Source organism: Protopterus annectens, chromosome 7.part1 (genome assembly GCF_019279795.1).
Source record: "Protopterus annectens isolate FY-2018-M chromosome 7.part1, PAN1.0, whole genome shotgun sequence".
Lineage (NCBI taxonomy): Eukaryota > Metazoa > Chordata > Ceratodontiformes > Protopteridae > Protopterus > Protopterus annectens.
In genome coordinates this window covers 396,674,348-396,686,946 of record NC_056740.1, presented here as the reverse complement: position 1 = coordinate 396,686,946, position 12,599 = coordinate 396,674,348, and the positions used below count along the sequence as shown (strand labels likewise).

General features: G+C 41.9%; 1 protein-coding gene across 1 annotated transcript in view; it reads left to right on the top strand.

Annotated features, from left to right (window-relative positions):
• Positions 1-12,599, top strand: part of POC1A (POC1 centriolar protein A) — a 1,972,436-nt gene that overhangs the window by 750,647 nt on the left and 1,209,190 nt on the right. The window contains exon 8 of the mRNA XM_044078845.1: positions 7,960-8,028. Coding sequence (XP_043934780.1) covers positions 7,960-8,028 — 69 coding nt within the window. The remainder of the gene's footprint in view (positions 1-7,959; positions 8,029-12,599) is intronic.

Sequence of the window (12,599 nt, the reverse complement as noted above, 5' to 3'; positions counted from 1 at the left end):
GGAATTCTCAGATCTTACACAGCACAGACCGCTGGCCATTCCTCCTGTCCTGGATGTTGTGGATGATGCTTCATGGAATCTAGTTTGCCTCCTGACACCCTTCCTCCTGCTCCCAGGAAACCTGTTGGGTACTATAGAGTCCCTGACTCTCACAAATTTCTTTTCAAAAATCCTACTGCTGACCCTGAGGTCGTCCCCCAAGGGCCTAAAGGAATTAAAGCAACTTCTGCTAAGAATCCCACCCCCTCAGATAGGGATTCGCGAGCATTAGACAGATGGCGTAAAAAGGTATACATCTCTGCTACTCCTGCTATTAGAGCACTAAATTGTCAGTTCCATATGCTAAAATTTCAGCAACATACCATGGAACTCCTCAAACAGAAAATGTCATCTTTTCCTGCTTGTGCAGAAAATAGAGTTACAAGAGTTAATGCATTCTGTAAGTCAAGTAACTAAGCACACCTTACAATGTGGTTTTGATGCCCTAGAAGCATCTTGCAGGGCAGCAGTCACTGGTTCTGTCCTTAGAAGGCATGCTTGGCTTAAGGAACAGCCCTTGCCAGACCATGTCAAATCCAAATTATTGGACGCACCCTTGCACAAAGATAACTTGTTTGGCACCAAGGCAGAGGAGGTCTTAAGAAAGGTGGAAGAAAAAGCTAAATCTTAGCAGACAGTTAAGGACTTCCTGCAGGTCCAGACACCCAGGTTCAGTAGACATTGCCCCTCCAAGCACTGGTCCTTTCCTGCCCCCTCCAGGTCAGCTCAGCCCAGACCCCAAGGAAGCAGGCCCCCCAGACAGCAGCCCCAGGGAATGCAGAGATCTAAGCAATGTAGTTCCTCCTCTTCAAAACCAGGGAGTGCTAAGCCCATTCCCTCATGGTAAGAACTCATAATGACTCTCCACTTCCACCCCCTCCCTCTGCCCACCTGCACTTGCCCCTAGGAGGAAAACTCTCCTTCCACGCAAGCACCTGGGCCACCATTAGCAACGACCGCTGGGTCTTCAGCATAGTGTCCCAGGGATACACATTTTATTTCCACACTCTACCAACCCCAAAAGGGTTTCCAGATCTTCCCCCAAACCAGTGGGCAGAGGCCAAAAAGCAAGTCCTTTCCTGCTCTCTATGAGGGCAATAGAGCACATTCCTGCAGAACAGATAGGCCAAGGTTTCTACTCCAGACTCTTCCTGGTACCCAGAAAAGTGGGCACCTGGCACCCTATCCTCGATCTATACATTCTAAATACCTTTCTGGTGATACCAAAATTCAAAATGCTCACCCTCCAGCAACTACCTATGCTCTCCAAGGATGCTTGGTTAGCCATCCTAGACCTAAAAGAGGCCTACCTACACATCCCAACCAGGGGGTCATGCAAGAAATATCTATGTTTCAGTGCAGGATCACTACACTTTCAGTTCTCTGTGCTTCCCTTTGGCTTATCCACTGGTCTTAGAGTTTTCACAAAATGTCTGGCTCCTGCCATTGCTTTTTGCAGGCAAAGAAATATTCAAATTTACCCCTACTTAAATGACTGCCTAATTCAGGCAGACAGTCAGGAAACGCTGCTCAAGCACCTGGCCTTTGTAAAGGACCTATTGACCTCCCTAGCGTATACTAGCAACGAAAAGAAATCCAAACTAGTACCCACCTAAAAAATTATATTCCTGGGAGCAAGCCTGGACACAGCATCCCGGATGGCATTCTTTACACCAGAAATGCAAACCTACTTAACAGCCTAATTCTCTCAACTAGCCACCAGACCCCAGTTATCTGCAAGGAAAATAATGCAAGTTCTGTGGTTCATGGCTTCTTGCATTCTTACCCATTCCATATGCCAGACTGCATATGAGGAAACTACAATGGCACTTAAAAAGCCTTTGGTGTCAACACTCTCAAGACCTGGAAACTCTTATACCAATGATACCTTGTTTAAGGAAAGATTTTCTTTGGTGGGTAGTGGCATGCTAACACAACAAGGGACTACCCTTCTCACAACCCCATGTTGCCCAGACCCTCACTGCAGACGCATCAGACTATGCCTGGGGTGCACACTTGGACAGCAAGTGCATACAGGGCCACTGGAGCCCACATCAAATACATCTGCACATCAACCAAAAAGAGATGTTAGCTGTCCAGCATGCACTGACAGCTTTCAGACCCCTCCTCTCCCTGGGGGCTCTACTGATCAAAACAAACAACACCACTGTGATGTGGTATATCAACAAGCAGGGAGGAACTGACTCGTACCCGCTGTGCAGGGTCGCCATGACCCTTTTGCACACGGCCTCAGCCATGCAACTACACCTGTTAGCACAATTCCTGCTAGGCTCTCTGAACTCTCTGGCAGACAACTTAAGCAGAAATCTTCTGGACCCACACAAGTAGCAGCTAGAACAAAGAACCTTCACCCTTGTAACTCAGAAATGGAGCACCCCGAAGGTCGACCTCTTTGCTTCCTACTCCAACCATCAGCTCAGCAAGTTCTGCACCAGGGAGTCTCACTGCAAGGCCTGGAAAGTGGATACTCTATCCTTCCAGTGGGTCAACCTTTCGGTCTATGCACTTCCCCCACTACCACTCATTACAAGGGTACTGCTCAAAATAAGGGAGGAAAAACCGAGGACAATCCTGATTGCCCCAGACTGGCCACGCCAGCACTGGTACCCACTGCTGCGCAGCCTGTCACCTCTGCCACCATGGCATCTCCCTCAGATCCCAACACTCCTGACCCAGAGGGAAGGAAAATTCATGCATTCCCAATTGCAGACCCTCAATCTGGCAGCCTGGCTTATTCCCTGACCACTGCACAAGCTGCCAATCTCAGCAAACAGGTTCTAGATGTTTATACGTGAGGCCAGACGCCCTAGCACTAGAAAGTCTTATGCTGACAAATGGAAAAGGTTTTGCACCTGGATCCAGGCTAAGGGAGCTTGGGTGGCACAGCCCTCCCTACCTCTCATCCTGGATTACCTTGCTGACCTACTACACAGGGGTCTATCCTTTTCTTCTATTAAAATTCATGCCTCGGCTATCCCTGCTCATTTCAGCACAGAGCCACCTCTTTTCTCACACCCTGTTATCAAACAGTTCCTAAGAGGGGCTAACAACTTGAGGCCACCCAGAAGAGCACCTACCCCAGCTTGGGACCTAAACTTTGTGTTGGAAAAGCTCACCCTGCCCACCTTTGAACCAGCAGCTTCAGCAAAGTTAAAGTTTCTCTTATGGAAGACAGCCTTGCTTCAGGCCATCACTTCAGCAAGAAGAGTATCCGAACTAAAAGCACTAATGGCTGTAGAGCCCCTCATCATTTTCCATGCTGACAGGGTATCCCTCAGGACTAACCCATCCTTCATGCCTAAAGTGGTGTCCAGTGTGGCTCTCAACCAATCCATTAATTTACCCACCATTTTCCCTAACCTGCAAAACAAGGGGGAAAGGATACTGCACTCTCTAGATGTGCACAGAGAGCTCAGATTCAATCTAGACAGGACTAAATCATTTAGAAAGACTGATCAATTGTTAGTCAGCTTTGCTGCAGGAGCAGAGGGCAAAGTCATATCCAAACAAACCATTTCCAAATGGATAGTTCACTGCATCCATTTCTGCTACAAGCAACACGGGAAACCTCCCCCTAAGGGGGTCAGGACACATTCTACCAGAGCAACCTCCACTTCTGCAGCTTTTCTCAGAGGGGTCCCCATCAGGGACATCCTGGAGGCTTAAACATAGACATCAGTTCATACCTTCACCAAGCATTACCACCTGTCTATCTTCTCCAAATCCAGGCAGACTTTGTCACTGCAGTCTTGCAAGGCATCCTAGCCAGACCCCAGTCTTCTTGACTGCCTCCACCCTTTTCTTCAGCTTTGGGAATCAACCCAAATATGATGACTGCAACAGTGAAACACAAAGAACATAGTACAGTTGTGTACATTTACTATAAATGTAAATGTTCGAGTGTATTCACTGTTGCAGTCCTGGTTACCCTCTCTCCATCCCCTTGCCCCCCCCTCTCTTTTTCTCCTTACAAGGAATTTTTGGTATTTACTTTCTACTGGTGGGGTTCTTCCACCATAACCTAGTTCCCTCTTGGGGGCTTCTGACAGTTAGGGCAAGAAAAACTGATTTAATGGCGTCGGCTGCCTTATTTTATACTACTGACGACCTGACGTCAGTCCTGGAGCGACAGCAACTGATGCAGAAATACTATGCCTCTGGTATTCAGGCCGACTGAGGGCTACCCTGGCAGGGATAACCCAAATGTGATGACTGCAACAGTGAATACACTCGGACATCTACATTTATGGTAAGTGTACACAACTGTACTTTCTCAAATCCCAAAACCCCACCCTAATAGAGGTCTGGACAGCATGTATGTGCAATTTCCAAATGTCTCTCTAGCCAGCTTGGTAGATCTGGACATCCTGAGACAAGGTAGCAATATTCTTATGTTCACAGACAGCATTTTAATCCTTAAAGAAACCAACACAGTTTGCAAGAGATGTACATACACAACTTATTTGGAGGCAAACATCTCACTTACAAACAAGGTTGTCAGGAACACACACTACATCCACCACACAAAGTGTCCACCACACATACAGACCATGTTATGCTGAGGCACTAAAAACAATCTTCCCAAACCTCAAAGACCTCTTAAGCCTGTAAAGAGCAGTGCTTGTTCTGAGCAATCTCTAAAGCACACACCAAAGGCAATGTCAAACACCACACATAAGCCTACACCCGATGGACCCCCTAAAACAAAGCCCATAAGACAAAAAAAAAATTACCCAGGACTCTTTGTCATAGGGGACTCCAGTGTAAAATGCAACGATGCCCCACTTACTATACTGGACAAGGAGAAGATTATGGTCAGTCACTTATCTGGAGCGGGAGCCAGGTTCCACCAAGTTACACATGCACTCAAGTCTTTGCACCTCACAGAAAAGTGGTACCAGGTTTGACTCTCACCAATGAAAACTGGCCAGACTTAAATTGGCCTACAAGGTCAGCTAGTCTAGTACTTAACTTGTGAACTTATGAATCTATGAGAATCATGAGTTTATTGTTAGGGAATCTGATGAAATGTTGTTCACCCACTGTATGAAAAAGGCTACAATAGCCATGTGAAGAGGAGATGCTCATGACGGAAGCTGTCACAAGAAACACTGCTATGGACTTGTGGTAAAAATAAATAAAATAAATAAATATAGTGTGTATGATAGTGGACAGTGATAACAGGAATATAAAGTGGAAGTCAGAAACAGTGAATAGTGTTCAAAGTAGTCGTAGAAATGATATAAACAGAGAAATAATGTTTTGTAAAACAGTATCAAGAGGATGTTGAATGTAACATATGAGATAAACCTCAAAAGTGTCTGGGAAGTATGGGGGAGGATGATTGAAATGTCGGAACTTACTATGTCATAAAAGGCAGTCGGCCTATGGAAAAGCAAGAAGTGAGGGGGGAGTAAAGGTGATATACAAGAGTGTTGTTAGGGCCTGTATTAAAGAGAAGTAATAAATGAATAATGACAGTTTAATGGTGAAGACTGGCAATTCATGCTTTCGGGTGGGAGTTTGGCATAATGGTTAAGGTGTTTACCGTACAGACACAAGGTGCAGGGTTTCTCACATGTGGTAACTGGCTAGGCTTAAAATGGCCCACAAAGGCAGTTAGCCTAGTACTAATCAATGAACCTATGTATCTCAGACCAGTATGTACCTTGCATTGAGCAGCATTCTACCTTCACCAAATATGGTGCCATAATATGAACAAAAAATGATTGTCTCTAACATTTGGCTTAGTTTCTGTCCGTTCCGGAGGATTCAGTGTCTGTCAGTCTGGGAGGATATGGTCAACAGACATGTTGCTTTGCCAAAGATGGCCTCAACTTGTCCCCGCTGGGCTTCCACATTTTGGCTAAAACTTTATCCACCCCATAGAGCCTTTTTTAGGCATGAACTAAGTGAAAGACTTACTGGCATAACAAAACCCAAAATAACCTAAAGGTGTTACTGCTTAGTGCTAGGAACCTCAACAAGAAACTTTGCCCCTTACAAGCTGTTCTGACTCTGGAGAGCATAGACATCTGTGCCAATACCAAGACATGGTTAAAAGTCACAGAAAGTACTCTGGCAGTGCAAGGCTATAGTGCCTTCCACACATTTAGACCATCAGCCTCACAGACTGGGACTTAAAGGTGGAAGTGTCTTGCTCTACACTAACAAGAAGTATACCTCACGGTTGGTTAAACAGTATGATACCCTGGAGTTCATCCACGGGCAGATCACCCTAGATTGAGTCCCATACCATGTGTTATCAAGCTATAGGTCACAGTCTCTATTACAAGAATCCATAACTCTTATCTACACCTAATGGAGAAACTCATCATCCAGCCAAATACTCTATTCATGAGAGACTTTAACTACTCCTCTATAGACTGTGAAACATGCACTGCCTCTAGCTTGTAGGCATAAACTTTCCTGGACTTTATTAACACAAATTCCGGTGGTCATTTAGTGCCCACTCCAACCAGAGATTCAAACATTCTGGACCTAGTCCTTACCTAGATTTAGCTAAGGCTTTTGATAAACTATCCCACTCAAGTATTTTGGAGTAACTCATTGAACTATGACCCAAGAAGTCTGGATTGGTGAGACCACCACCTCCAAGAGTCAGGTCACCAGCACAGTACCATAGGGCTCCATGCAGGGCCCACTGCTGATTGTCATGTACTTCTCAGAAGTCATAGCTAATGTCATGGGCCTCTGGCTGATCTAGTTCTAAGATGACTGCAAATTGGGAGGTGGTATAAATTTTCTCCACGACACGGGCATTCTGTAAGAAGATCTAGTGTAGACAAACTGGTGCCAAAGCCACAGATTAAAACTCAATGCAAGAAAGTGCATTATTAGTGCCTTTTGGGAAAATGTCTTCAAAGCCAAATTAATCTATTGATAAAGACACTCTTAAGTGTTGACCCGGTAGTTAGAGATCTAGGAACATATGTAGGCAGTAACTTGGTCTTTGACCAACATGTAGGCAAGATAGTAAGAAAATCATTCTGTCACTCAGCTTATAATTAAGGGTGTGACATCCTGGTCCAGAGAAATTTCAGTACCACTCTTACTTGGCCCTTATCAGACTCATCACTGAATGCAATGCCCCCTTTGGCATATACCTGACTGGGCATATGCAACAGTTGGAACGCCCAAAGAAGTTCTTCACCAAGAGAATCCATGGTATTAACACATTGTCCTATACAAATCACCTTAGACCCCTGGCTCTATGCTTTTTCTCCAATAGACTGAGACCATCTTTGCTTAGCATATATGGCATTCTTAAATCCAGCCCTGATGGAGCTCTCATACATCCACAAGACACATTTTAGCAACCCTATAACTAACATGCATCTCCAATTTAGAGGCACATATTACAAGGGGATGCAATTAGGTTGGATTGCTTAATTAGCCTTGTAAATGCCCTGGTGTTCGTTACCCTGTACCTATAAACCTATGAGCTTAAATTTACTGTAATGCAAGATGTCCTGATAGTATTGTAGCTGGTCCACATTTAAAGATTTGAGAGAATCTTATGTCAAGGTCCTAAGTGAAATTGATGTGCTTCATTCTGTCTTGAATTTTCTAGTCATTTCTTCACGTTGTTTGCAGTACAAGCTTGTAAGGTGCAAGACACTATGACATTAGTATTCATAGGCCTTTTCCAGTAAACATGTTAACTTTTAAGTCGCTAACAGCTGCCGTTTGATTTTTGACTTGTTTTACGATGTGTTTATATGAAAGGTAAAAGGAATTACAGAAAAAGTATCTGAAAGCAAACAGCTGTAGAAGAAAAAAGACCTGTTGCTTATTTGTGCTTTATTTCCTTCAGTCCTGAAGTTCTCAGAGCTCTTTCTGTGTTTTATTTTAAGAAGTGTCTCATCTCTTCTACAGGGACCAGCAACATGTGTGGCCTTTTCAAGAAATGGACAATTTTTTGCTTCTGGAGGCTCTGATGAACAGGTAATCATACTTACATTCCTTTCTTATAAGAAATTGGTGGTTTTAGAAGTGTCGGTATGGTTCCCGCTGAGAGAGCATGTAACATATGTGGGTGACACACATTACGTGGAGATATTCTGCATGTGAGGTTTTATTTCCATCAGAGTTTGAGCTGTGTTTATTACTGGCAGTCGGTGCCACAGTTCCCTGACCTGTGTTGTTTTCTGTACGGGTATTATTTAGATGGTCTGCTTCATGTAGCTTTCTTCTTTCTTTATTGATTATTTCATTCACTGATTTACATTTTGTTGACTGTGTTAGTCCTACTGGACAGAAACGAAGCAAGATTAAGCATACAGTTGCAGTTAGCGAAAATTAAGACTTAGCTGCAAAACTTGTACTCGGAGGAACTTTCTCCAGAATTTATTCCTGAATTAACAGTGAGTATATGTGTGTATTTTTTCATGAGAAATAGAGGCAGCTTCAGACAAGTTTCATTGCTCTGAGCATGCTCAGTCTGAAGGGGAGGTGAGATAACAGCAGATACTGCAGGTTTCTACATTTTGCTGGTTCTGTCATAGTAGTGATAGTTTTGTTTCTGTAAATCCCAGCTTGGCGAAGACATAATCAAAGGTGACTGAGAAGTCCATTTTTGTTGAAACGGGGTGTTTCAATCAGAACACCAGACTGTAACACATTTTGTCTGTGACTGATTCTGTTCAGCGTTGCCGTGGAGATGCAGCTCCTCTTTTATTTAAGAACAGTACTTTCGGGGCTTTTATTACATGATCTAGAGAATCTTATTTTAATGACTTCTATCATATCAATTTTCCTTTTTGTTTTACTTCATATTTGGTACAGCAGGAAAGATTCTCATCAAATCTTGTTCTCTGTTAAGACTTCATTGCAGACTTCCTACAAATAATGAAGTTCATTACTTAACAGAAAGTCGTAGGGACAGCTTGTATCTAAGCCTTTAATTTGTTTTAATCTGCTATGTTTATAGAATTTCTTGCATCAAAGGCAATCTGAAATTGGTGATCAGCAAATGTAAAATCAAGTACCCTCAGCAGTGGGTCCTGAGGCTGCGTTGCCTTCTCCAGCATTCAGCACCTCATTCCACTTTCACCCCCCCATACCACCTTACTCGTGTGCTAACACTAACCCTGCCTGTACCACAGTCCCAACCCTGACCTCACCTTTGCACATATTGCCTTATCAAAAATCCTTTCCCTAACAGTACCAATTACACAAGACTCTCAGATACACATGCACACACACACTGTCTCTAATTATACACCGTCATGCAAAATATTCAACCTTGCCTTTACCCAAGTTCTAAACCGGAAACAATTGCACACACACATCGTGAACCAAACACAAACTCCCCCCAATCTATCCCATTCACTAGCCCTAAATCTAACCCTAACCCACAAACACTCGACCCCCCCCCCAACAGGTAATGCCGAAGCTTTAAATATTTCCAAAAGCTCTGTCATTACATTTTAACCCCACTTACTACCATGCAAGCACAGCTCACACAACACAAGTAAGGCTTGAACAACTGATTATTTGATATTTCCAGAAGTTTACAAATGTCACTTTTGAATTAAACTAAAAAGGGCATATACTGTGTCAACACAACTTGCATTTGGAAGAGTACATTGCAACCATATATAAACAGATATAACACCTTTTATAATCTATATATCTATGTGTGTGTGTGTCTAATCTACATCAGATGATCGAGTTTTCAGAAACTCGAAATTCATATGGGCAAGACCATATGATCAAGTTTCTGAAAATTTGAACATCAAAAAAAAATAAAAACTACTTTTTTTTTACTTTTATGCAGGTAGGCAAGCCTGGCTGGGCCCCCTCACACCCCCTGAAAATTATATATACCAACTCGGAGATCACACTACAGTGAAGAAAAAGGTAAATTTCCCAGTCCTTGCTGTACCGCGATCTTCATTCAAAAGCTTTGAGTTTTCAAAAATTCAATCATATGGTCTCGACTTTTGAGTTTTCAAAAACTCCCCATCAACTGATAGGGATCCATATATATATATATATATATATATATATATATATATATATATGTATATGTATATATATGAAATATGCATATTTACCAGTATCACAGCAGGTGGCACACTTACCTTTGGTGCAGAAGGCTGTGGTCTTTATTCCCACACCAGGTAAAGGATTGCTGACATCGCAGTGCAGCACAAGGGATGCTACTCTTCTGAATGTGTTGTCCTTTGGATGAGGTGTGAAAAGTACCATCTGCCCGAGTTGGTGGTAGCACAAGTGGATATAAAAGATTCCACGGCACCTGTCAAAACAAGTGGGGGAAGTTCCCTGATTCCCTGGCCAAATTTCTTCTAGTTGTATAACTACCACCTCAGGTCTCCCCTGTAAAGAGGCTGCTAGCCTAGTGGAGAACAAGCCTGGTTATCAGAGGATGCATAAGTAAATAAATATATATAATGTGTTTGTGTGTGCATATATATGTATGTATATATATATATATATATATATATATATATATATATATATATATATATATATATATATATATATTTATGTGTGTGTGTGTGTGTGTGTGTATATATATATATATATATATATATATATATATATATATATATAAAAATATGTATATTCTATGACAGGTGATGTAAGTATCAAAACTTATGTGTATCTAGCAAGTAAATCACTTTGAATCACAAAGATTCAGATACACTGTACTTGAATCACAAAGATTCAGGGGAAAAAAACCCAACAAAGCCTGTACCCCCCCCCAGCTAATTTATATTTTCCAACTCCAAGATGCAGTACTCCAGGGAGAGGGCAAATTCCCTGATCCCCAATGTACCACGATTTCACAGTGAAAAGAAAAAAGCCGGTAAGTGCGGTCAGCTGATTTTCATTCAGCGGTACTGGCTATTTTTCCATTCCAAATGTTGCTATTTAAGACATTTTAAGCTTAGGCAATTTCCGTTTCAGATGTGAGAATCAAATCTTGTATTTTGTGACTGTGAGGTAAACACCTAAACCATTGTTGATCTACCAAAGTTTAGACGGTACTTGGATATTATTACAACCACTCTTTCGCGGTAGTCGCAGCTACGCTTCCTTGCCAGGTCCTTACCTGCTCTACAGTGTACACAGCTTAGCGGTGGAATAATTATGCAAACAAAATCCCTCATCATAATAATAATCAGTTAAATCATAAAATGATTTTCCAAACGATGTATTACCGCAACCACATTAATTATAATATCAATTCTTTCTTTTTTTCAACAGTGAATGATCCCTGATCAAATTTAAAATCCACACAGTATATAAGGGGTTTGTCTTTACTTAATCAGATCACTCATTCAGTCAAGATTTCTACTAGTAATATATATATGAAAAGATTTAATCCATAGTCTGACTTTCGTATTCTTGCTTCTGGACTGCTTTCGTGTCCACTCCCCCCCCCCCCCCCCGACTGTACATTTAACAGTTAAAGACGTTTTTAAAAAGCTCCAGGAACTTAAATAGAAACAACCTTTTTATTTCATGAAAAGCATTGAAATCCAAGTCTTACACTGCAATGCATAAAGAGTAAAGCTTAATTATTTTCTTAAATTTATAACAATTTTAAAGCCTATTCACACTTGAGGCATTACAGTCTTTTGTGTCAGTATTAGCCATGTACGTGCGAAAAATGAATTTAACATTATGTCGAAGGTGCGTTATTACACTGGTCTTCAGTGCTGTGTAATAATATTTAATAAACCTTTCTTCACAATATTCATCTGTGGGATTTGCCAACAAATGAGAAAGATGCTATCAAACTATTACAACATTATAGTATTTTGCCAGATAGTTGACGATGTATTAATTTGTATCCCATAAAATTGTATTTTGGAAAACAGATCTTTTGGCGATGTAATGTATGAGACTGCAACCAACATGTAGGAGTAAGAAGCGGAAATTGGTTTGAAGGCAGTCTGATTTCATTTACCACAACCATACGATTTATTTATTGTTGGTGCAAAGAATTGACTTCAGTTACTTTTTGTGAGGAACAACTGGATATGACTGACAAAACTGTCATAGACTGGAACAGTTACTTGAGAGACGTTTGTGTTCTTGAAATGGAGGGAGAAGAAGAAAAGAAAATAGGTGGTCCAGGACACATTGTTGAAGTGGATGAAAGTCTATTTACCCAGAGGAAGAGTAATACAGGACGTGTATTACCACAGCAATGGATTTTCAGGGGAATATGTCGTGAAACCAAAGCAACGTTCTTAGTTACCGTACCTGACAGAAGTGCTGTCACTCTAATGCTAAAGTGGGCAGTACAATTTACGGTGATTGTTGGCGAGCTTACCAACGTAATGAACTAGAAAAGCTGGCTTTGTACATTTAAAACGGAACCAGAAGTACAACTTTGTGGACCCTGAAAAGGGAGTATACACTGAAGGTGTAGAATGAATGTGGGATTCTGTGAAATGGAGAATGCAAAGAGGTAGAGACCATCACCATGTTGACTCTTACCGTGCAGAATACGTCTGGCATGAAGCTGAAAACAGCAA